General features: G+C 34.4%; 1 protein-coding gene across 1 annotated transcript; it reads right to left on the reverse strand.

Moving 5' to 3' along the window:
• Nucleotides 1-245: 245 nt before the first annotated feature.
• On the reverse strand, nt 246-4,725 carry LOC112398020 (centrosomal protein of 78 kDa-like). Its single transcript, XM_024742379.1, has 5 exons — nt 4,686-4,725; nt 3,913-4,085; nt 3,751-3,820; nt 2,591-2,694; nt 246-398 (listed from the first exon to the last, which is right to left on the reverse strand). Exons 1-5 carry the CDS (start codon nt 4,723-4,725, stop codon nt 246-248), a joined length of 540 nt encoding a protein of 179 aa, XP_024598147.1.
• Between the last annotated feature and the right edge of the window lie 22,512 nt (nt 4,726-27,237).

Below are 27,237 nucleotides of genomic sequence, written 5' to 3' on the forward strand. Positions count from 1 at the left end.
AAATGAACAGTGCTTATGTCTGGGTATTAAGCTTATAGGTAATTGTTCTCTTGTTACCGTGTATTTTCTGTAAAGAATACATGCAACTCTTAGAGAAAGTTTAAAAGCAACATAAAAGCTATCAGAAAAATGAGGCTTTGAAAAAAATCCTATCACAACAGTATCACGCCAAAAGCTAAGCATATATTATATTAAAAATTCAATATTTTCAATTTTAGAATTAACCTCCAAGCCATAAATCCTCACTAAGAGGTTCTGCAAAAGGACGAAACCAGGTCACCAATGAGCTTGTTGCAGTTAAGAGGGATGCGCCTCCAACCAGGCATACAGTCAAGATCAGGTCTCCTGGAAGGAAGCCTCTCAGTCCAGGTTTCTTCATGCCTTCTGATAGTCTGATACTTCAAAGATTTAATGGGACAAAATTAAGATGCTTCAATAAAGAAACAGGGTGTGCCTACCGAGTATGGCTTATTATGTCAGAGATTTACACACACACGTATCAAGCATATGTGCCAGGAGAATCAAGCTGAGAAATTAAACAGTCAGTTCTGCTTTACGAGTCCAGTGACCCACATTCTAGTCGGTCAGTGATTAGATTCGAGCCACTGGATGACCTGTTTTTGAACAGTTATGTAAAGTTGGACAACTCAATTACAGTCTAAAAATTATTTTCCTTATCTTCTAAGTCAGGGAGTTTCTTCTTTTTTTTTTTTTTGCGGTACGCGGGCCTCTCACTGTTGTGGCCTCTCCCATTGCGGAGCACAGGCTCCGGACGCACAGGCCCAGCGGCCATGGCTCATGGACCCAGCCGCTCCGTGGCATGTGGGATCCTCCCGGACCGGGGCACGAACCCGTATCCCCCGCATCGGCAGGCGGACTCTCAACCACTGCACCACCAGGGAAGCCCGGGAATTACTTCTAAATTCTATCATTGCTGAGGCTCTAAATTTCATCATTCTGTCCTCCAAAGGTCTCCAAACAACTTACTCGGCAACCCATAAGAAAACTTTTTAATATACATCTTATTTTTTAACAAATTATATACACAAAGTTCTATACATTTAACTTACGTACATTATAAACTACACAGATAGTTTTTCATGATACAAAGCTAAATAGGTTCTAATATTTTCTTGCCCTAATACCTAAGGCATTATTTTATTTTATTTATTTTGAAAAAATATTTATTTGTTTGTTTGGCTGTGCTGGGCTTTTAGCTGCAGCCTGCCAGATCTTTTACTTATTGCATGTGGGATCTAGTTCCTTGAGCAGGGATTGAACCAACGTCCCCTGCATTGGGAGCGCAGAGTGTTAACTGCTGACAGGGAATTCCCAGGCATTATTTAAAAAACTATATTCACAAAATGGATCTCACATGCTACCTAGGGTATGCACACAAACTTCAGAGGCCTGGACTATGCACAGCCAGTTTGATGTGCCTTGGGAAAATAATGGTTTGACATTTAACCACAAGTCTTGTCTTAAAGACATTCAATTCTTTATATTCATAAAATAAATTCTGGTAACAGGGAACACTGACTTTAAATGAGAAAAGTCTTGTTACATTCTTGAAAAAATAAAAGACTCAAAGTGCCTTTGGCACTCTAAAAGGAAAATCATTAGTGTCATTTTCCTATTAACAATAGCTTATAAGAGCTCCAAGCAGAAATAACAGCAATCACTTACACAGTGCTTAGTATATGCCAAGCACTATTTATACAAATGAGCTCATTTAAACCTAAAAGAGGCATAGAGGTTAAGTGATTTGTCCATGATCACTAGCTATGAAAAGGGAGAAAGGGAATTTGAACCTAGGCCATTTGGCTTCGGCACCCAAGTTCTTGACTGTTTTCTCCCCCAGGGGTCAGTGGACTTGCCCTGTAGAGGCTCAAATAATTCTTCAATTTTTAAAATCTAAATTTAAACATTTCCAGCTTTGTGGGCTATACAGTTTCTGTTGCAACTACTCAATCCCACTGGTGTAGGCTGAAAGTAGCCATAGCTACCATGTCAACAATGGGTGCGACTATGTTCCAAAAAAACTTTCTTTACAAAATCAGGTGGCAGGCTGGATCTGGCCCACCAGCCATAGTTTACCTATCCCTGATCTGCACCAGCAAACTACTAAAAAGGCTTCATGTCAAATTATTAAATTGTTTAGGCCTAAATACAGTAATTATAACCACTGTAAACTTGTTAAGGCATTAGTTGAAATATTGTATTTACAAGTTGCTGATGTAGTAATTTTTATCAGTTTATATACTACAGTGGCTAATAGACACTTGATTCATTTAAATCTTGAAGACTATAATGGCATAGTTTCTGCATAGCATCACAATCAGTGTTTTCAGTAACTAAAAATACATAAAAGTATTATTATGTATTGTATATTAAATCTCTTATTTCTAAAATTAACTGGACTATCTTTACTAAATGGTAGAAACCCAAACTGAAAACTGGTCATATTCTTTCAACAAAATGAAAGATGCACTCACAGGTATCAAAAGACAAAAATTAACTGCCATCTGTGTCAATGTATTAATGTGCTTCAATCACATATGTTTTCATGAAAGTTTAAACATAAAATCACCTTTAAGATCTTGGCCACGTAATCTGCTCCCTGCCATGTCAGATTACAGCCCGTGAAGTTTACTGTCTTAAGAATGATAGAGTTCTTTATACCTTGACAAAAAACTAAAAGGAAAAAAAAAAACACACACACACAGAATAAGATGAAGAGCCTATACTTTTGTCAATCTAGACTTATTTGCTTTTCTTGAGTCAATTGGAGGTTTACAGCCACATTTTTAAAATCATTAACAACAATCTTCCCAAACAGGTAATTGATGAACTGATGCGTTTTAAAACTTGTCAGTAGCAAAGTCTTATTCCAGTTTACAGCAACACTTTAATTCTATTTAGGTACTAAAACTGAATACACTGAATATTGCAAACTTTATTGCCAACCACTCAGTAAAGTACGACATACTTTTGAGACAAAGGAAAAAGAAGAAAAACCTAAAAAGGATAAGACTATTCGGATTTTCAATTCCAATGATACATGCCAATCTTGATGATCAATCAGCGATGTAAATGTCAACTATAAACCCAGTATTTTATTAGCTGCTATGCAGTATACTAGAGCAATAGAAGAGAGAGAACCTCAAACCCTCTGTTCCCTCAAACTGAAAGGCAGTCTTCCTGACCCCTCCAGACCACCACTGGACATAGGGCACGCACCCTAACGTTTCAGGACCCCAATGAAGAGTCATCTGCTTTGTGATTACTTCCATGACACACCCTCACCACCATTGAATTTGCTGCTCCTACGGGACGTTACATATATTTCCTATTTGAACACATACCACAGTGCATTATAATTATGACTGCAGGTATACGTTCTAACAATTTAAAGAGAATGATGACTTTTTTGCTTTTTACGTCTTGCTATTTCTCTTCGCATACTATTTCTTGATGAGAAACCGTAAAAATATAAACACACACAAAAAACAGAAAACGTGTGGTTTGTGGCATAACACAAACTTAAGTAAGATTAATTCTGACAGTATCCAGCATGACAAACTTCCATGGTACAAATGAGAATGGACCAAGGTTTGAGCAGGTACAGGAGACAATCCACACATGAACAACACCAAGGAAAGGTAGACAGGAAAAGGTAGACAGACATAGTGTGTAGGAAATCACGAGACCAGATTGATGGGAAGAGACTTAAACAAGACTGAAACTCACTTTCTAAACCTCCATCTCCAACTGGACAATTCGCAAGACACAGGTGCACCAAAGTGGGGAAATATTCAGTCTCTTTACTGGGGAGGAACAGTTTAAAATTTTATTGGTTTAGTTTGCCCTAAAAGCAACTATCAAATGTTGGCAGGACACAATGAAGCTTACCTTTGTTAACATAGTTAAGTCTCTCTCTCTCAGAACTAACCCACTTAGGTCCAGGTTCCTTAGCGCACCCGACGCACTAACACAGCTTTCATGAGCTCTACACAACTGGAAGGTTACATCTTTATTTGTTATTGCAGGTACACGACTTCTGTAAACTTCATTTCTGTCACAATCTAAAGCAAAATTATTATAATATGAGTGATTTAAACTATACATTTTATCATCATTAAAAAGCACCTAAATAAAAAGAAAAAGAGCATCTGCTCTGTGCTAAGGATTAGAAATGACTTCTGCCCTTAAAGCCTTCATTCAGGAGGAAGATGGATAAACTCAAAATTTCAATCACATGAGATAAATAAACATAACCTTTATGCACAGAGGTGCCTATGGAGGCAAAAAGTTATATATAAGTGACGGCTTCATGATAACCCTGAAGTAGAATCTAGAAAGATGAGGCTATGCAGAGTTGGAGCAGGAGATGAATTAATGGCAGACGGAACATCTGTGAAAAGACACTGAAGCCTGACTCCTGCCGGGCACTGTAAATACTGCAGGTGGGGATGACTAAAGGCCAGCGGTCCAAGTGTGAGAAGAGACACAAAGTAGAGATGCTGGCCGAAGCAAGCCTGGAAGAGAGCGTGGCTTGAATCCCACAGGTGATGAGGCCTGGGACTTCAAGTGTGATGTTCTATAGTACTGTAGTCAAGGGTTTTTTTGCTTTGTTCCTGATCAAAGTGGAAAACATCTTTTTTCACCATTAAGCATAATATTACCTGTAGCTGTCTTGTGGATACCTTTTATAAGGTGGAGCATGGTCACTTCTATACCTAGGTTTCTGAGAGTTTTATCAATATTAAGTGATAAATTTTACCAAAGGCTGAGATTATCTCCTGCTTTTCAAAGTAAATGTAAAGTCAAGGGATAACTCTCACTAGTCATGGCTATCTCTGGAAAACTTACTTTGCGAGGAGTAATTTCCCACATCCAAATTAGAAGGTGCATCACACAATATTTAATTATGTATGCATTGACTGGGGAGGGTGATTCCAAATAAGATAAATGCCAATACTTAAATATATACATCTTCAGATCAGATACCTATCCTGAGTTTGAAAACTATAATTCCAAGAGGCTTATATAGTTTTTGATTATGTAAAAGATATATTAAATTTTAAAATAAAATCAATAACTGAATTTATTTTTCCCTTCTACCTATCACCTTCTGTTCTGCACTGAATATCTCAGTCAAGGTCATCCCAGTCAATGCAACCTTTTGGGTTTAGAGACCTTTCCATCAGCTTTATCCCTTCACAGGAACACCACTGCACTAAAGAGAATATTCTCATAAAGCAAATCACACAAACTCTTCTGGCTCCTTAGTGCATATAAAAGTTATGTTTACACTATACTGTAGTTTATTAAGTATACCATAGCATTATGTATGAAAAAATGTATATGCCTTAATTGAAAAATTACTTAGTGATGAAAAAATATGTTAACCATCATATGACAATGCAAGGTTGCCAAAAACCTTCAATTTGTAAAACAATACAATGTCTGTGAGGTACAATAAGGTGAAGTGCAATAAAATGAGGTATGCCTATACACAATTTGTAACCAAGTTTTATCTGTCACTTACTTAGGAACCAGAAAAAAATTTAGCAATGAGTTTAATAGATGCTATTTCTAGATCAAGCTCTGTTTCTTTCTTTTTCAACCTCATATAATCCTTACTGATACACCTTCCTCCACCTTTCTTTGCTTCCCAGGCCATCAACCAAATATTTCCCTGTAACAACTCTCTTAAGTTTACTGCAGTATTTAAAATAATTAATACTTTCTCCATGGCTAATATATGATATCCAAGATCTTCCCTATTATATGCTACTTTAGTAAAGATATTTCTTCAGCTTTCTGTTTGAACCTCCTCTCATTGTTCATCACTACCCTGGCTACATACCAGTTAAACAAAACCCTTCCTTGTTTTTAGAGGTTCCACATGATATCATTACTCAATTCTTTTGAAAAATTCTTTTTCTTTTCCTTTTTTTTTTTTTGGCCACGCTGCACAGCATGTGAGATCCCCCAATCAGTGATAAAACTCATGCCCCCTGCAGTGGGGGTGTGAAGCCTTAACCACGGGACCACAGGGAAGGCCCCTGAAAAATTCTTTTCTTATACTTAGAAGGCATTTTCCTACTTCTCTGACTCCTACTTTCCTAATTAATTTTCAAGATTTAGCCTAAATGTCCTTGTTTCCTGGACTTTTTTTGGGAAAATTTATTGATATTCTATTTTGCCAGGAGGAATTTTGTATCCACATTTATTGAAAATTTTCACATGTTGCAACGTATATGCTCATCCTTCACCATATTTGGGACTCCTTTGATTTTATTTTTATTGTATTTGTGTTCTCAGCTCCTTGCCACTACTCCATGTATAGCAGTTTATCAGTTATCTAAACCTATTAGTACGGGTATGATAATTCAAAACATTACTTGATTACACTATCTTGTACAGGATTTGGACTTCTCAGGGTAAGCCTAGTTAAGCATGTTACTATTTTCTTCCTCTGATATCATCTGATTCTAACAGCTAATCTAGAGCCATTTTATTTTTCCCTAAAACCCTGAAGTATATTTATGTAGCTTAATAAAATGGAATATTATACATTTACTGATGTTCTTATCTAAAAATAATTTTGTCATCTCATAACTTGGATATGTAGTTATATGATTATTTTCTTCTATAACTGTATTGTGACATATTTTAAAGATTTATTTATTATCAGTTATGAATAAATCAGGTATTTTCCATTAATACATAAGCTTTCTAACATAGCATATGCAGATTTATGTAATTTTAAATATGTGGTATTTCAAAAACTAATTTGGAAGAATATTTTACAACAAATAGTAAATCTTTCCAACAAAGCTAAGTTTGATAGCATTCACTTCAATATTTTTAAATGCTTTCTATGTGTCATGAACTGTGGTAGACACAGATACTTGCTTTCATAACAAAAGGGAAGATACTATTAACTCATTTCATACAATAACCAGTGAATGACCTGTTTTGAGCTAAAGTAGGAGTTCATTGTTAAAGGGGCATATAACATGGTAGAAACAGCATCTTAGTCATCCTGTTATTCCTAGTGCCTAGAAAAATTATTGACTAATACCTAAGCCTCAATAAACAAATATTTTGGAAGTTTAATTGTAATAAATAAGCAGTTAACTTGAGCTTTTGTATTGGTAATCAAATTATTTGTTTCCTATTATAAATCAGTATGATTCATGGATAAAATAATAAAAATCAGTATAATGAACTTTTATAACTAATTACTAATACAAATATTTTATGAAACATAATTTTGAAGTAAAAATACAGACTTGAGAGAAAATTCTATAGCATTTTTATGTATCTAGGAGATATTTGTGGCTCTTAGAATCATTAAAGTTATCTAACTGTAAGCTTAGTTAACATGTAGCTAAATGATAAATGTAAATATTTTAAGATTAAATATCTGTCTTTAAAAGCGCTGTAATTACGCCTGTATCCGTGGGTGTTCTATAAATATATGTATAAGCATGAAAGTGTTACTTTCTTTGCTTTAAGTTTGAAGATACTTTCTGGATTCAGTTATGCATTTGGATAATTGTGTTTAGATGCTTTAACACCTAATTGATTATGCTACGTTTGTTTGATCATGGTTGAAATGTAATTTTAATGCTTGATTGGTGGTTCCATTTTGGAAGGTATTAAATAGATTTGCTGCTTAGGAATAAATTACTTTTTCACACAGGTTGTCAGGAATCTTCCAGGCGAGGAAGCACATGTTTTGTTTATTATTATTATATTTTTAACCAAGAGGAAAGATAGTAGAAACCCAGGGGGTGATTAGAAAGAAGAGTTAAGCTGGATTCAGAAAATGAAAGCTTATTTACTATTGTAATTTTTCCAAACATATTATAGCTACTGCATCAATAAAATCAATACTCAGATTTCTTTTATAACACAAAGTTTTCCTATTAGCATAGTTTTATCTAAAACTTTAGTTTGCCAAATTTGTTTCCAAAGCATGTGTTATATATTAATAACAATGTGAAAATGGCCATCATGGGAGCAGTCTTTGAGAAATTTTGGTTGAACAAAATCAAATAGTATTTTTACTGTTCTTAATGTGTTATTAGTCTAACTCCCTCAATGTAAATATTGTCCTCAAAAGGAAATTAAAATATGCAAGACTTCTCACTTTCTTTTTGAGGATTATTTTGAGAACATGTTTTGAGAAACACTAGGTTAATTAATTCAATTTAGGACCATATTTGAGGTTAGAAAATCATATTACACATACTTACAGCAGCTTCACTAAGCATGCTTTTAAGGGCAACATTTTAATTTCGCTTGAAATAAAATGTTTGTGCTTTAATCAAAATTCTCTGCTTCTTCTCCATTTTTTTTTCTATTTCCTCCAGCCACTGCTCTGACTATAATTTAAAAACATATATGCTCCTTTTCACTGATACCTAATGTGAGTTTTCTTTCTATAATTTACTTGTGCTTTTTTTCTCTTTTCTTAACTTTATACAGGAAAATTTAGTATAAAGGAAAAGCTTTTTGTTTTGGTTCCTATATTTATTAAGTTGTGAGTGAAGACAATAATAATTAGAATTAAAAACAATGATTTATTTCTCATGCAAAAATATGGGTAGGTGGCAGGGCTGTTTTGATATTAATGGTGTCAGGTAATCCTTCTTATTCCTCTTTCCTTCTCATTCTTTCTCTGTGAATAACCTTAGAATCATGGTCCAGGATGGCTGCTCTTATCATCACAACATATTTCAACCACCAGGAAAGAGACAATAGGCATAGAAAGATAAGGATAAGCATTACACAAAACGCTTCCACTTATTTCCAAATAATAAATCCCTTTGGCTACAAGGTCTCATAGAGCTGAAAGAGAGGCTTAGAAGTATGTATTCTTGGTGGCCAGGTGCCCGGTTGATATTCAACAGCATAGAAATTCCATAAAAACATTATCATATTCTTGAGGTTTAGTGAGAAAACCATTATAATTATGTGTTAGACACAAGAGGGAAAATGGAAATAAACCCACATGCTTGAAATTAATTCTACCTAAAGAGAAATCAGTTCATAAAAATTGCTCTACTTGTCAAAGTTATCAATAACAACCTACATTTCAAAGTTAGTGGTCAATTCAGTTTTCATCTATCTTAGCCTCTATCTCTCAGTTTCTTTTCTTTTCTCTCCCACCCCCAATGTCTTAATTTGGAAATGTTTCAGTGCTTAGTCTTTAGACCTCTTCTACTTACATTCACTTTCTTGGTGATTTCTTCTGGTCTTATGCCAATAAACATCACCAATCTGCAAAGACAGTGAAAAACTCTTTCTGATCTCCTGAATCATATGTTCAACTACTCATTCCACATGCATGCTCAAAGATCTGATACATAGCTCTACCTTAGCATGCCTATAATGGAACTCCCAACATCCTCTGAGAAATTAATTCATCTAATATTTTCCCATGTCAGTTGATGACAACTCCATTCTTCCAGTTGTACAGGACAAAAATATTGGAGTAATCTTCAACTACTCTCTTATCTCTTGCTCCATATCCAATCTGTCATTAACTACTACGGGGTCTGCCTTAAAATATATACAGACTCTAACATCTCTCACCACCTCTACAACTTTCTTTTCAGATCAAGTAATTATCTCTTCTCTGCATTGTAACAAAGACTTCCTCAATGATCTGCTTTTGCACCTGCCACATATGTTATGATCAACACAGTAGCCAGTGTGATACTAAAGAAATGTAAGCCAGATCAAGTAATTTCTTTTCTACAAATTCTGCAGCGGCTCCCCATTTCATTCGGAATAAAAGTTCAGGTCTTAAAATGCTCTACAAGGTTTTCCCATCTTTACCATTATTTCCTTCCTGCCATCCTCTCTTTCACTCTCTCCACCCTAACTGTATTAGCCACATCACTCTTGAATATATAAATGAGGTAGCCTCTTGCCACAGGGATTTTGCTCCTCCGATTTCCTCTGCCTAAAACGCTATCCACCCAGATTTCCACATATCTTAACTTTTTACCTCCACCAAATCATATCCTCAATTAGGCTTATTCTCACCATTCTGTTTAAAATAACAACAATCACCAAATACTCCCAATCCGCCTTACTCTATCACTTTTACTTTCAATTTTATTCCATTTTTAGGTTCTAAACTGACTATATAAATGTCCTTTTAAAATTATTGTTTATTACTTTATAATATTTGTCTTCCTCTAGTAGAATACAGGTTCTGTTTGGTACATGAATATTTATTCAATAAAGAAATGACTATGCAAAGAATAAAGTTAAAATAGATTCAGTTGAACTACCCAAAATAGTAATCTGTAAGTAGGTGTTTTAAGGCATTTCAGTAAAATCAGACTCAAATCTTAGTGACTTGAGGACCAAGTCAAATATTCGGGCCCATTAAATTATGGTAAATTATAAAAATTAATTGAAAAGAATTGTGTTTTTTTAATCTAAATTTTAAAGTGTTAACATGAAAGCCAGCATGGATGTAAGAAATGGTCATGTACCACAATGTTCATTGAAGCACTATTTACAGTAGCCAGGACATGGAAGCAACCTAAGTGTCCACTGACAGATGAATGGATAAAGGAGATGTGGCCCATATATACAATGGAATATTACTCAGCCATAAAAAGAAATGAAATTGAGTTATTTGCAGTGAGGTGGATGGACCTAGATTCTGTCATACAGAGTGAAGTAAGTCAGAAAGAGAAAAACAAAAACCATATGCTAACACATATATATGGAATCTAAAAAAAAAACAAAATTGTTCTGACGAACTTAGGGACAGAACAGGAATAAAGATGTAGACATAGAGAATGGACTTGAGGATACAGGGAGGGGGAAGGGTAAGCTGTGATGAAGTGAGAGAGTGGCATGGACTTATATATACTACCAAATGTAAAACAGATAACTAGTGGGAAGCAGCTGCATAGCACAGGGAGATCAGCTGGTGCTTTGTGACCACTTGGAGGGGTGGGATAGGGAGGGTGGGAGGGAGATGCAAGAGGGAGGGGATAAGGGGATATATGTACACGCATAGCTGATTCACTTTGTTATACAGCAACAGCAAACACAACAATGTAAAGCAATTATACTCCAATAAAGATGTATAAAAAAAGCGAAAATTCTTCAAAAGTGTCTTGCTTTCTACAGGGAAGGAAAATGAACCAATCCATTGTCAAGTACATATGTGCTCAACAAGCTAATATGTTACACTGAAATTACCCTGGATATCATGCTGCAAATTTCTCATTCACTGATTCTATATTTACAAAAGGCTGTTCTCATTACAATTTTGCTTCCTTTACGTATTTGACTACCGGTAGAAAATATAGATATTGGCAAAAGTACATTATTTGGCAGGTATGACTTTATTTTATAATTATTAAAAGGTCTTTCTTAAATTTTAGTCTACTTTTTTTGTTGTTGTTTTCAGGTGAATTAGTATCCATCCCTCATTACCTCTGGGAATGTTAAAAATTTAAGCAACTGGACTTGCAAAGCTGGTATACAGACATAAGGAAAGGACTGAACGTGTGCCTGTCTAAATAGGTCCTTATACATTTGGGTACCCCAGAGCTCAGACTTTGGACTTTTCTTCTCTGTTTATACACAGCCATCTAATCTATGACTTGATATCATCTATATGTCCCGACTCCCAATTTTAAATCCCTAGCTTGGACCTCTCCTGTGAACTCCACACTTATATATTGAAGTACTCATTTGAAACCTCCACTTGGATGTCTATCAGACATCTCAAATTTAACATGTCTGTTACTGAACTCCTTATTTCCCCACCCTCAGACATATTCTATGCAACTACTTAATGGAAATTACATTTTTTAAGTCACTGGGCCCAAAACTTCAAAGGCATTATTGACTCCTCTTTTCTCTCATACCTCACATCCAGTACTTTAGGAATCTTGATGGCTCTAAACTTCAATATAATCTTTATTTAATCAATTATTATCATCTCCACTGTTTCCAGTTTGGCTCAAGGCATTATCATCTCTCACTTAGATAACTGTAAAAATCTCCTAAATGTCTTCCATACTTCCAATGTTGACCTCTATTTTTAAATAATATTCAGTCAATGTCCTTACTATGGTTTATAAAGCCTTACACAATCTGACTACCTATTATATCCACTGCATTCTCTGGCCTCTCCTACTACTTTCCCCAAACTCTCCTTTCTATAGTCACACTGCCCTCTTTGCTGTTCCTTGGAGATGTCAGCCACGCTTCCCCATGAAGTGTGGAAAAACTCTTCTGAAGAGCCACATGGCTTACTTTCTCACCTCTTTTAAATCTCTGCTCAAATACCATCTTTTCAATAAAGCCAATCATGACAGTTCATTTATTTTGCAACCACTCCTAAGATCACTGTGGAAATACTAAATCCAGCACCCTGCCCTATATTTTTCTGATATAATTTATTATCTTATAAAATATAATAAAATTTACCTATTTTTAAAAAAGACTAAGGATAATATGATAGCATGAGTGAGTTTAATGCAGGAGGATAAACATGATTTTTGTTTCTGTTTTGAGAAATATCTATGGTTGCCATGCGGAAAATGGGTATGGGAGCAAGAGCAGGGGAGAGATACAATTGATAAGACACAATTGATCAGACTGTATTAACTGAATAAAGAAATATATGAATGTGGGCTTGAATTAAGATTGTGGTAATGGTGATGGAGATAAGTAGATGAAGTAAATAAAAATTTAGGTGGTAGTATTGACACAATATAGGAAGGCTGAATAATTTGATGAAGTCAGATATCCTGCATTTTCTATTTTTTAAAATTCTATCTTCTTGGGAAAATTAATTATTTGAGAAGCTTTAATGTCTTCATGATAATAATGGTAATTACCTCATAATGTTGAGGTAATTAAATGAGATTATGAATATAAAGCTATTAACCCCATTCTTGACACACAGAACTCAATAAGTAACTAATATCATTACTATTTATTAGCAGTATTAACATTAGATAATGATTATATATGCAGTGTGAACATCAGGGAGGAAAACAAAAGAAAAGATTATGACTTTAGGCAAACTGAATGGGTGGGAAAAACCAAGGAGTAACGGGTTTAGAAGGATAAGTTGAAATATAAGATATGAAGTTTAAGTTGAAAACTCCACATCTTCCTGAGATTACATTTTCATAGTACATTAGAAGAAAGTTTTTATTTGACCTTTCAGAGGTGCTTAACGGAGGCACTCATCTATTAGTTAGCAGCCATCGCAGTCATTTCTGTCATCCCATACTCTTCTCTTACCTGAGAATATTCCTCACCTTCTGATTCTGAAACCTGCATGAGCACTGCACCCAGCAGAATTCAGAGACATGTTGGAGGTAAAATTCAGTCCCTTGCAAATCACACCTGCTTGCCCCAACTGATTGCTTTGTTGCTGTGGATTATATAGACTGGTGCTTCCAGGTCAAAAAGGACAAAAGAACCTAGTCTTCTTTTGGTTTCAATTTTTTTTTTTTTTTTAGTGTAAGAAGGAGCAATTTGGAATTATAGTGACAATTCATATTATATTTAGCCAAAGCTTATACTTTTTTCCAAAGCAACACTTATTTTATGTTTAAAGAAATCTTAAGCTTACTTAAGCAGATAGTATACTAACAATAGAATTCAAGGATAAGGGTGGGAGAAAGATTGACCAGAAACTCACTGAGAATATAAGAACAAGAATTTCTGATTTTTTCCTCCTCAGACATACAGATAGTAACATTTTCTCTCTCATGTTCTTTCCAGCTTGTCAGGGAAAATTTCTTGGCATTATCCTTGATTTCCTTATTTTCTTATTGCATATCTAATCTATCAGCAAATATCGTTGCTATTGCAAGAATATTATTATTTTTGTCAAATTCACTGTTACCACCCTGGTGCTTGGCACCTCCATTTCCAGCCTGGATTAGCACAATAGCTTTCTGTCTTGAATCTTTGTTTCTAAATTTGGCTCCTAAAAACTATTTTTCACATATTCTTCATATGTCTAAATTACCATTTTAAAATGTAAATCTTATTGTACTACTCACGCACTCAAAATCCTATAATGGCTTCACTCTTTCAGAACAAAAGCCACAGATCTTACAATGCTTTGTAAACCCTGCAGGTTTTACCTTCCCTACCCCATTCTGCTCCTGCCTGCTTACTTTCCTGATTACAACTTCTACTACAACTCATCCTAATCCAGCCACACTGGCCTCCACTTTTCTCTTTTGTACACTCCAGGCAAACATCCTTCTCAGGACCTTCGCAGTCACTATTTCCTCTTTCTGAAACACTTTCCCATCATATCTGCTGACTCTCTCACTCCTTCCAGAAGTTGCTAAAGCATCACCTTCTATGTGAGACCTAGCCTGATTACTCTAGGTTAAGTGTTAGCTCCTTTCCCACGTAAAACCTATTCCTCTCACCAGAGGTACTTTCTTATCTATAAAACATAGGCCATCTTAACATGCATATTATGTAATTCGCTTTTAAATTGTATTTTTTTATTATTGTTCAGTATCTGTATCCTCCTTTGGATAAGTTGTATGATAGCATTACATTTTATTTGTATTGTTTATTGTTAACTCCAAGTACCTACCAAAGTGTCTAGCACATACTCAATAGCTACTCAAAAGTATTACCAAGCGAATGAATGAATAAGGGGCAGCTACATGAAAATCATGCAGACATTCCCATGGCATTAGCTTATAACGAGACTATAAACCAATCAAAGCAACTGTTTATTATATTGATCAGAGTACCAATTGGAGCTTCTGAGTATAATGTTATTTAAAATTTGCAGTACAACCTAGGTGATAAGTTGGAGTAATGGGTTTTTACATATTAGGTAAGTCCTACCACGCTTTAATTCAGTTAATTATATAAGCTACTTATGTTTTGAACAAGTATATTTAAAATTATCAAATTATGCATATGTGATAATGCTGTCTAACAATATATTCAATGTGTATATTGTCATATGTCATGTAATGAACAATGACATCAAGGCTTTTAATGTTATCTCTTATGCAAAGCAAAAATGAAGACAAACCAAATGAGAAGAGAATAGGCAATTTATTTACAACTTGCTATAGCAAGGGGGTCAGCTACCTTAACTTGAATTTTGGCAAAAACTCAAAGGCAAGCAAGGGAGTGGGAAGGCTTTCTAGTGGAACAAGGGGAAGGCTTCTGGTATGTCCTGACTGGAGGCTGTTGGCATGGGGAAGCTGTTGGCAGGCTGACTAGAAGCAAGGCATATTATGTGGTTGGTTAGGGGTGCATATTTGGCTTTCTCTGGTAGGTCCTAAGTTGGAAGAGTGGGCAAAAATTAAGAAAACTATCAGTTACTGATCAACTCCTAGCATTTAGGGCCAGTTGTTACAGAAGTTATTGCTTAGCTTCATACATTATTACTAGAGATAGCAATCGGGCTTCCTACAAGTCTGATTTATAGCAAGTTGGCTTCCTAGGCTGGTAATTGTAGATAAGGCAGTTGGTCACCTGGGCAGGTTGCTGTAGGTTGTGAGTCAGAATTCTGTTTTTATATATGTTATGGCCATGAGAGACTGTTTGCATATAGTCTCTCAGCATGCTCATAACATTTATTGATTACTTACTATGAATTAATTATGTTGTCATCACAAAAATCATGGATATTTTATACTTTTCTAATCTCCAAGTTATTGGAGCGATGCTTGAGATTTAGCAGTTCCTAGATTTGCTTTTGGTCACTTAGTTGAGAAGTGGTAATAATCAAACTAAAATATGGAATTCAGCATGTATTTTGAAGCTTGATGTGAGAAAAATCTCACAAATATTAGGTAATACAGAAAAATAATGGGATACAAGGAAAATAAAGAACAAAGTATCATTAATTAAGAGAAATCTAAAATAAAATCATACTTAGTAAATAGCTTACACATACATTTACATATCGATCCATAGGTCAATAGATCCATAGATTGATGGACATGTAGCAATGCCATTTTATATATGTATATGTACAAAACAAGAGATCATAAATAGATATAAAGAGGTGTGTATTTTTTTGTTTTATTTTTGTTTTAAAATTAATTTTTATTGGAGTAGAGTTGACTTATAATGTTGTGTTACTTTCTGCTGTACAGCAAAATGAATCAGTTATACATATACATATATCCACTCTTTTATAGACTCTTTTTCCATAAAGGTCATTATAGAGAACTGAGTAGAGTTCCCTGTGCTATACAGTAAGTCCTTAATAGTTATCTATTTTATATATAGTAGTGCATATATGTCAATCCCAATATCCCAATTTATCTTCCCCCCACTTTCCCCCTTAGTAGCCATAAGGTTGTTTTCTACATCTGTGACTCTATTTCTGTTTTGTAAATAAGTTCATTTGTAACTTTTTTTAGATTCTACATATAAGCAATATCATATGATACTTGTTTTTCTCTGTCTGACTTACTTCACTCAGAATGACAAACTCTAGGTCCATCCATGTCACTGAAAATGGCATTATTTCATTTTTTTATGGCTGAATAGTGTCCCATTGTATATACATATCACATCTTCTTTATCCATTCAATCATCAATGGAGTTTTAGGTTGCTCTCATGTCAGGGCTATTATAAATAGTGCTGCAGTAAACATTGTGGTGCATGAATATTTTCACATTACGGTTTTCTCCAGATATAAGCCCAAGAGTGGGATTGCTGGATCAAATGGTAGCTCTATTTTTAGTTTTTTAAGGAATCTCCATTCTGTTCTCCATAGTGGCTGTACAAATTTATATTCCCACCGACAATGTAGTAGAGTTCTTTATTCACCACACCCTCTCCAGCATTTGTTGTTTGTAGATTTTTTGATGTTGACCATTCTGACTGATGAGAGGTGATCACTCATTGTAGTTTTGATTTGCATTTCTCTAATAATTAGTGATGTTGAACATTTTTTCATGTACGTTCTGAACATTTATATCTTCTCTTTGGAGAAATGTCTATTTAGATATTCCACCCATTTTTAAATTGGATTGTTTGTTTTTTTGCTATTAAGCTGCATGAGCTGTTTGTGTATTTTTGAGATTAATACCTTGTCAGTAACTTCTTTAACAAATATTTTCTCCCGTTCTGTGGATTGTCTCTTCATTATATTTATGGTTTTCTTTGTTGTGCAAAAGCTTTTAAGTTTAATTAGGTCCCATTTGCTTATTTTTGTTTCTATTTTCTTTACTCTAAGATGTGGGTCAAAAAAGATCTTACTGTGATTTATGTCGGAGAGTGCTCTGCCTATGTTTTCCTCTAAGAGTTTTATAGTATCCAGCCTTAATGGTCTTTAATCCATTTTGTGTTTATTTTTGTGTGTGGTGTTAGGGACTGTTCTAATTTCATTCTTTTATGTGTAGCTGTCCAGTTTCCCCAGAACCACTTATTGAAGAGACTGTCTTTTCTCGATTGTACATTCTTTCCTCCTTTGTCTTAGATTAAGTGATCATAGGTGCATGGGCTTATCTCTGAGGTTTCTATCCTGTATCATTGTTCTAGATTTCTGTTTTTGTGCCAGTACCATGCTGTTTTGATGACTGTTGCTTTGTAGTATAGTATGAGGTCAGGGAGCCTGATTTCTCCAGTTCCATTTTTCTTTATCAAAATTGCTTTGGCTATTCTGGGTCTTCTGTGTTTCCATACAGATTGTGATATTTTTTTTCTAGTTATGTGAAAAATGTCATTGGTTATTTGATAATGATTGCATTGAATCTGTAGATTGCTTTGGGTAGTATAGTCATTTTCACAAAAAGAGTGGACATCCTCGTCTTGTTCCTGATCTTTGAAGAAATGCTTTCAGATTTTCACCATTGAGAATGATGTTTGCTGTGGTTTGTCATATACAGCCTTTATTATGTTGAAGTAGGTTCCCTCTATGCCCATTTCCTGGAGAGATTTTTTCATAAATGGGTGTTGAATTCTGTCTAAAGCTTTTTCTGCATCTATTGAGATGATCATCTGGATTTTATTCTTCAGTTTGTTAATGTGGTTTATCACATCAATTGCTTTAGGTATATTGAAGAATCCTTACATCCCTGGGATAAATCCCACTTGATAATGGTGTATGATCTTTTTAATCAGTTGTTGGATTCTGTTTTTTAGTATTTTGTTGAAGATTTTTTCATCTATGTTCATTAGTGCTATTGGCCTGTATTTTTCTTTTTTTTGTGTGATATCTTTGTCTGCTTTCGGTATCAGGGTGATGGTGGCCTCATAGGATGAACTTGGTTGTGTTCTTTCCCCTGCAATTTTTTGGAATATTTTGAGAAACAATTGTGTTATCTCTTCTCTAAATGTTTGATAGAATTCACCTGTGAAGCCATCTGGTCCTAGACCTTTGTTTGTTGGATGATTTTTAATCATAGTTTCAGTTTCAGCATTTGTGATTGGTCTGTTCATATTTTCTATTTCTTCCTGTTTCCATTTTAGAAGATTGTACCTTTCTAAGAATTTGCCCATTTCTTCTAGGTTGTCTATTTTATTGTCATATAGTTGCTTATAGTAGTCTTTTATGATACTTTGTATTTTTGTTGTGTCAGTTGTTGTAACTTCTCCTTTTTCATTTCTAATTTTATTGATTTGAGTCCTCTCCCTTCTTTTCTTTATTAGTCTGGCTAACAGTTTATCAATTTTGCTTATCTTTTAAAAGAACCAGCTTTTAGTTTCATTGATCTTTTCTATTGTTTTCTTCATCTCTATTTTATATATTTCTTCTCTGATCTTTATGATTTCTTTACTTCTACTAACTTTAGCTTTTGTTTGTTCTTCTTTCTCTAGTTGCTTTAAGTGTAACGTTAGGTTGTTTATTTGAGATTTTTCTTGTTTACTGATGTAAGGTTTTATTGCCATAAACTTCCCTCTTAGAACTGATTTTGCTGTATCCCATTGCTTTTGGATCTTTCTGTTTTGTTTTCATTTGTATCTGGTATTTTTCTGATTTTCTCTTTGATTTCTTCAGTGATCCATTGGTTGTTTAGTAACATATGTTTAGCCTCCATGTGTTTGTGTATTTTACAGGTATTTTTCCCCCTGTAATCGATTTCTAGTCTCATAGCCTTGTGGTCAGAAAAGATGCTTGATATGATTTTAATTTTCTTAAATATACTGAGGTTTGATTTTTGGCCCAAGGTGTGATCTATCCTGGAGAATGTTCCATGTGCACTTGAGGAGAAAATGTATTCTGCTGCTTTCGGATGGAATGTCCTGTAGATATCAATTAAGTCTATCTGGTCTAATGTGTCTTTTAAGGCTGTGTTTCCTTATTAATTTTTGTTCTGGAAGATTTGTCCATTTGTGTAAGTGGAGTCTTAACGTCCTCCAGTTCTGTTTCTGACCTGTGTTTCTGATCTGTGGTGTGCAGTAGGTGGGATTGGAACACTCCCACCTGGAGGGAAGCCACTGAGTATTCCTCCTCTGAAGATGTTCATCTGTGGCATTGCTCTGTTTTGTCACATTTCACCTTTTGTGCAAGCTCTCAGATTACACTGTTGTTGGCACTGTTCTTGGCCCCACCTTAACTGTAGGTATGCTGGCAATTGACCCTGGTGTCTCTCAGACATTATTTTAACCAGGCCACCAGCGTAGATCCACTGAAGTCAGGTCCCAGGATTGCAGTAATCATGGATCTGGACCCACTGTGGGTGTTGTGGGGGCAGCTAATCCTCTGGCCTGTTCCATCCTCTGTGTGTAAATGCCCACAAAGTGTACAGTTGGTAAAGCTAGAACCTTCTTGGCTGCGGGAGCACTTGTTATCCATTCAGATATTCTGTAGGTGCTGAGTTTACAAAGCCACTTGTAGGGGTGTCAATTCACAGTTTGGGCAGCTGTGAGGAGAGATTTCAGCTTTTCTTCCTTAGTTGCATGGCCCCTGGGGCTCATCTATGCTTTCAGCCCCACCTTGACCTGTGGGTAACTCACAGGGTTCTGCTCCCAAGGTGGCCCTGGAACACAGGTGTCCTTCCTGGTGAGGATGGGACATAGAGGTGGCAATGGCCAAGGTCACAGCAGCACTCACTGTGGCTGGGATGGGGCATGGAGGAGAAGGCAGCAGCCACTGGGGTTGTGGGAGCCCTGGTGGGAATGGGTCATATGGGGTGCTGGTGGCTGCATGTGCAAGGGAGCTTGCCCCAGTGGGAGCCCTTCCTAGTGTCTGGGAGGCAGGGATCAGCACGTGTGGAGAGAGGCTGCAATGGTGGTCCTGCCCCTTCTGTGTCACTCAACAATGGTTCTTCATTTCTGTGATGGTCTGTGTTTCCTCCACAAGCATTCCTCATTGCGGATTTCCTCACTCCTGTCCCCTCAGGCTGTGTCATTGCAGCCAACAGCAGTCTTTTCCCCAGGTTTTCTCTCCAAACCCCATATTCCAGCACCCAGCCCCTGTCTGTACCAGTGGAAACACGTTCTCTCATAGCACCCAAAACTCCACTTCTGTCCCAAATGATCTCCCCACTGGTTAGGGGGCTTCCCCGGTTGTGGGAACTACTCCTTCAACTCCCCAACCAGGGGTACAGGTCCTGTCTCACTTCCTCTCTTCTTCCTTTTCTTTTCTTCTTTCTTTCATCCTATCTACTTACACAAGGACCTTTTTTTGTCTTTTTAGGTGTCTGAGGTCGTCTGCTAGTGTTCAGTTGGTTGTCTGTGAGAATTGTTCCATTTGTAGATGTATTCTTGATGCACTTGTGGAGAGAGATGAACTCCACGTCCTCCTCCTCCTCAGCCATCTTGACTACTCCCAAGAGGTGTGTTTATTGTACACTTTCAATGAAATTTTGAATAAAATAAATGCTATTTATTACATTCCAAAAGAAAATATAAGATATTTTGGTCATTTGTGCATAATCTCTACTCTCTGCACATAATATTTTGAAGTAAAATCTTTCTACAAAGACCATATATCCCAACCAAAATATGATAAATAGTCATAATGACCACATTCCACTAACTGGTTTCATGTAAGAAGATCTTATTTAACTTTTCATCAAGTCTGCTTTCATGCAGGAATTATATACCCACAAGATCAAGCATACTAATAACTAGCTAGGTCAGAAACCAATGAAACTGGGGCATATAGCATCATGAAAGTAAAGAGACAATTCAAAGATAAATTTTCCATATTGAGAACTTTAGTATAAGTTAAATTCTGGATGAACAACAGGATTCTTTCTAGTTTTGCTACTATTTTCACAAAAGTAACTTTCACAGTTTAAAATGAGGAGGCTTTCAGTAAGTTAATGTATAATTAATTGAACTAATCAATAAGCTATTTGCATACAAAATATAATTTTAAAACCACAAATTGTTTTTAGAACTGTAAAATATAGTATAACCCTCAGCATTACAAAAGAGGAGACTGAGACCCAATAAAGTAAAGTGGTATATCCCCACAAATACACAACTAGCAAAAGAACAGGTAGGCCACAGATCTCTTAAATTTCAGTTCAGTTATTTTTGCTTTACTATCATACTGTCATTACCTTACCATAAATTCTTCCATCCTTTGTCCAGATTATATTTATAGATTCCAGTATAATTTTAAGGGGTGTTGTCCAGTGGAGCATAGAACATGATTTACTCATGGCCATGACAGGACAGTTCCTCCATAATCACTTGTATTCAGTGGTCCTGGAAATTAATAGGGTTAATATTATTTGTAGAAAATCTAGTATAAAAAATCATGTGAACTATATTAATGGCTTTATTATGACCATAAAGATCTTTATGTCTCTCAAAAATTAGCATTTGAGAGGACGAAACTCTGCTCAGATCCAGATGGGAAAATCAACATTCATTTAAATATGCTGATTGTGTTTGTAACTATTGTTATAAAGGGCAAAGCATCAAAAATCATGATAATTAATGTTTTATTCAAATGCTTTTTAATATCCAAGTCTAATACTACTAACTCACTTAATATTTTCATGTATTTTTGCATCAAGTTGTATTATTTAGAGATAACACTCTGCAATTTAAGCAATGGGAAAACTGATGGGTGAAAACCTGACCCAAATGTCTTATTATTTGTTTTCATTTTATCAAATATAGCACAATCTACTCAGGATAATATGTGAATCAGTTAAATTTATAAGATGAATGTTTCAGTAATATAAATATGATTGTACCAGGTAAGCATATTTGGAAACAATTTCTTTATAAATGTTTTTGAAGTATTATAAATACATTGATTTTAGAAATGTTTTAAAAACATGCTTTAATGAAAAAGTCTATACTCAAAATATCTCAAACATAAATGGTTTCATATGTTTTTATATTAAAAAAATTAATAATCATAACAGTGGGGAAAGCCACTTTAAGATGATTAAAATTTCCTATATTTTAAATGAAAAAGCATAGTACATTTTATATGTAAGGCTGTCAATTTAACAATGTAAATCATATGATATGCATTATTTATATATAATTTTATATTACTTATCATTTATATTGTATAATATAAATGATATATACAATTATATACATTCTATTTTATTTATCTTATTTATAAATAAGATACATGTGAGAAATTAGTTAAAAGCATAATTTTGACATATTTTCAAATTTGATAATTAGAAATGTTTTAAAATAAATGTCTTTATCTTCATGTTCTCATACATACATTTTTTGCAAAAAGAAAAAAAATTTTTAGAGAAAGCCACCCATGAAGTACACTAAGCCCTTTCAGATAGATACTGTTCAAAAATAAAAATAAAAAGTGCTATAGAATAAGCCTGTAAAATTGCATATTCAGAATTCAGACAAATTTCAAAAAAACAAATTAACTGACTTGGAATGATACTTATTTAACCTTATAAAAAACGGTCACCAATTGGCAATGCCACAATCCTATTTGGCCACTTAGTTTAGATACTCTGTATTTTATCACTCTAATTCAAATAGGTCAAACTAAACCTTTAATTTCTGTCATACACATACTTATTTTATCTTTGCGATCCTTTTACCACATTCAAAAATTGTAATTTTCCCAATACATGATTTATAATTTTGTTACTGTTTTCAAGATATTTGTGTGCTCCACATATTGTTTCATTTAACTTAAATTGTTTCATAAACTCTAGCTTCTACTCCATTAGCGGCCTTCCCAAATTATGTGGATGGTATAATCTCACAGCATGACTTTTCCAATACAGTCTAGTCAAAGCTTTCGTTATACCATTTTAGGCGTACTTGTTTAATCCACTTACTCTACTTAAAATGTCTTCCAACTTGCCTTCTTCATCCATGACATGTTATATAAATTATTTCTACGGTCTATTCCCAACATATTCTCCCCATTTTTACCACACTCTGATTATTTCCTTGATTATTATCCTTTTAGAAAAACAGAGCCCACAATATAATGTTTTTTTAGTCTCTAATTATACCCACACTGAAAATATTATCCCTTTGAAGTGAGGAACTAACTAATTCACTCTCTTCTCTTCTCCTTTCCTCCCCTCCATTTTCTCTCCATTTTTGAAAATAACCTGCACATAATATACTTTCTCAGGAACTGAACCGAAGGTATATATGTCTTTGTCAAATATTTAAACAATCTAAACACTTAGCCAATTATCAATTATTGATGGTTTTCTTTTTATTTAATTCTTATAGTTTGTGGTGACCTTATTCTCAGGAATGAAGAAATCTGAAGAGTATGTTTCTGTGTCAACTAATGCATTTATATATTACTACGTACTATGCCATAACCTTAATGAACATCTAAGTCTTGCACAATTGTGATATTTTATTATGATTTTTAAAGGTAAAGTAGGACTTTATCAATGTGAAAAGTGTTCCTGAAAAGTATTAATTAAAAACTGTAACAAAGGGACTTCCCTGGTGGTCCAGTGGTTAAGACTTCGCCTTCCAACAGAGAGGGTGTGGGTTCGATCCCTGGTCAGGGAGCTGGGATCCCACATGCCTCACGGCCAAAAAACCAAAAACAGAAGCAATATTGTAACAAATTCAATAAAGACTTTAAAAATGGTCCACATCAAAAAAAAATCTTTTAAAAAAAGTAACAAAGATGTAATTTGAAAAGGAAAAAACTAATTGAACTAGGAAGAAATGAAGCACCATAATCTCCTTGTCATGTCTGACAATAAGTATTGGCTGTGATGGGTGAAAGAAGGAGAAAGGGTTGTGGGTATATATGGGTTCTCCTTCACTTCTAATTCATTAGTTATACATGATTAAACCTGATTAATCTGATAAATAAATATATAAAGAACATAGATTGCTATTCCCACCCCCCATTATCCCAATTCAAGCAATATATTACCTTAGTATACTTGCTACATTCTAAATGTCTGTATTGTTTTTCTACAAGATATTTTGAGGTTTAACATATATAAGGTTAAATGTGAGACACAGGATAATATGAAGTATTATAATAAATTTTAAGTAGTGTAGCACAGAAGAATGCTTACAGCAAATCTTCTACTTATTATGCATTCATTTCCAAAAATAGTAATGCAAATGTATTAAGGACAAATATATTTGTAGGGCACTGAACAACTACCCATTTCAAGACACTTAGTATGGCAATATACTTATGTATTTGAGGTTCTAAACTTTGCAAAGTTATTATTTTTGGTTTTCTTGACACTTTAAGCTCACTTTCATAAAAGGTACTATTTTCTCTAGTCTTGACTTTGTTTAAGGTTCATTTTACCACTTCATAGGCTCTTTAAGGAGATGTTAAATTATTTGAAAAACTCAATTTATAACTTACAGCTGACTTAATCATGCTTTCAAGACATGCTCATTAGTGAAAACAGCAGCATTTCTAGTTCCTTATCAAACTCATGGGGCTAGGAAAATGAGTCACAGAGAATTGGAAGGACCAAAATTTTTATATAAAACTGATCAGTTAATCATTGTATAATGCAAACTTACTGTAACTTAGGAAATTAAACATTGTAACACCATGATGACTGTAAATGATAGCCTGGGAAAATCTCAGCTATTCATGAGTCTTTTTAGCCAGGATCCCATTCCATTTGTATATCACTACTTATAAACTGGTATTAAACTAGACAATGTAAGCAGAAAGATAATGTAGAAGAAAAAAACTAGGTTTATGTCAGAAGAATAAAATTATTGTCCAGGTGTGTCACTTAATCATTTAATTTGGAGCCAGCATTAATTTTTCTAAACTTCAATTTTCTTACTTGCTTAAAATTTGAATGAGAACATCTGTCCTTACTTTACACTAGCATTGTTGAAATTCAACAGAATAATGTAAATGAATGTTTATAAAATTTTCAATCCCAATCCCAATTTTGTCTTTAAATTATCAAAATTATATAATAGCTTAATATTAATACTTAAGACTATTTTAAATTAATTAAATATTTAACACTATTAATACTGAAGCCAATAATAATACTAAGAAAATTTTTGCCTCTATACTTTTGCCCCTAATTTGCCCCGCTGCCTGTAGTCTTTATATCTCATTTGTCTGTATTTGCTCAGTTTATTTCTCTTCAGTTTCTCTTTGCCAATCTTTTGCTAAAGCAGTTCAAGTCGATTTGTTTGCTTGCTAATTAAATTCCATAGTTTTTGCTCATTTCTAACTTTATAAAATAAAACCTTTCCTCCAAGAAAAATTCTCTATACTGTATACATGTCTAGCACTAGTTATTCATGTATATTGCTTCTTCCAGACCACTCAGTACATACAAGCACATATTGGAAATTGTGTTTCTTTTACCACTTCAGATGTTAAAACTCCACCCAACCTCCAGAAACATTATTCAAATCCTACCTCTTCAGTGCAACCTTACCTTAATTAATATCAGAAATTATCTCTAAAACTTTTATTTGCTTATTTAATTTTTTAAAAATTGTTGATTTACAATATTATATTAGTTTAAGGCATACAATATAGTGAATCAATGTTTTTATAGATTATATTCCATTTAAAGTTTTTATAAAATGTTATATACCCTAGGTCATATATTATTTAAATCTACATAGTACTTCTTACATGCACTGTGTATTTTGCATTTATCTTTTATTTACTTATATGTGTTTATTCATGCATTTATTCAATAAAAGTTTTCTGGATATGCGTTGGATGCCAGACAATATTCTAGGTGGTGGGGAAAGAACAGTAAAATTGACATCAATAACAACAGCAACATCAACATCAACCACTTAACCTCAGGAACTTATGTTCCAAAGGGAATAGGGGATGGAAGAGAAAAGATAAATAACGTACATTTATAACATGTCACATATTGATACGTTCTCATGGGAAAACAAAAAAGAAAGCAAGGAAATTTTATAGGGAGGGTGTGCATGTGTGTTGTGGGTAGGGTTTGCTTTACTGCCCATAGAACTGTATGGAAATGAAAGTCTGAGAAATAAAAGATGACTTTGATATTCCTGGACATATGTTGACTATCCAAGAATTGGACCAACGTGAATAAGTATAATGAGTAATTCCATTGAGCATAAAATACTCTACCACAAATTTTGCTCAGTTTAGACATTGAGGCATTAGTTATTTCCACTCTCATATCCCTCATACCTATTGCGTGTATGTGTGAGTGCCTACCCAAGAGCACACATGCATCCATTGCTTCCATCCTCCAGCCAGCACTCAACACTTCAGGAGCTAGGCTTTTGAGACATAAAAACTAATACTGTTCCTTTGGTTTCCTGTTTTCTGCTATGACACGACTTCTGTATCTTAAATGTCTATTAGACATTCAAACTCAAGATTCCTTAGCTAGCTATATAAAGGAATGGTATGTTGTTTAAATAAATGAGGAAAATACCCCAGAAATATCTAAAAAGAGAAAATCAATTTATATTTCAAAGTGCTATGGTTAATTCATGCTGATATAGATTGCAGTGTTGAAAGATCCACACTGGTAACTAAATTTAGAGATAGATTAGTTCAGTAATCAGTATAATAACCAGTATATTAATCAATAATTATTGATAGTATTAAACATTAAAACCAATTTTGGCTTTTGGTTATTGATGCTATGAAGACAGCATAAATAAGAATGTGACATTAATAGGTAATATAAAAGTATTCCCTTAATTCTGGCTACCTAGAGCTGTCAGATTTACTTTAAAAATAAGAAAATTAATTTAAAAAACTAATATCCTTTTTAATCTTGATTTCGTACCTGAGAGATGATGTGTATGAATTGGTTTAT

Source organism: Neophocaena asiaeorientalis, unplaced genomic scaffold (assembly GCF_003031525.2).
Source record: "Neophocaena asiaeorientalis asiaeorientalis breed wild unplaced genomic scaffold, Neophocaena_asiaeorientalis_V1.1 scaffold453, whole genome shotgun sequence".
NCBI classification, from domain to species: domain Eukaryota; kingdom Metazoa; phylum Chordata; class Mammalia; order Artiodactyla; family Phocoenidae; genus Neophocaena; species Neophocaena asiaeorientalis.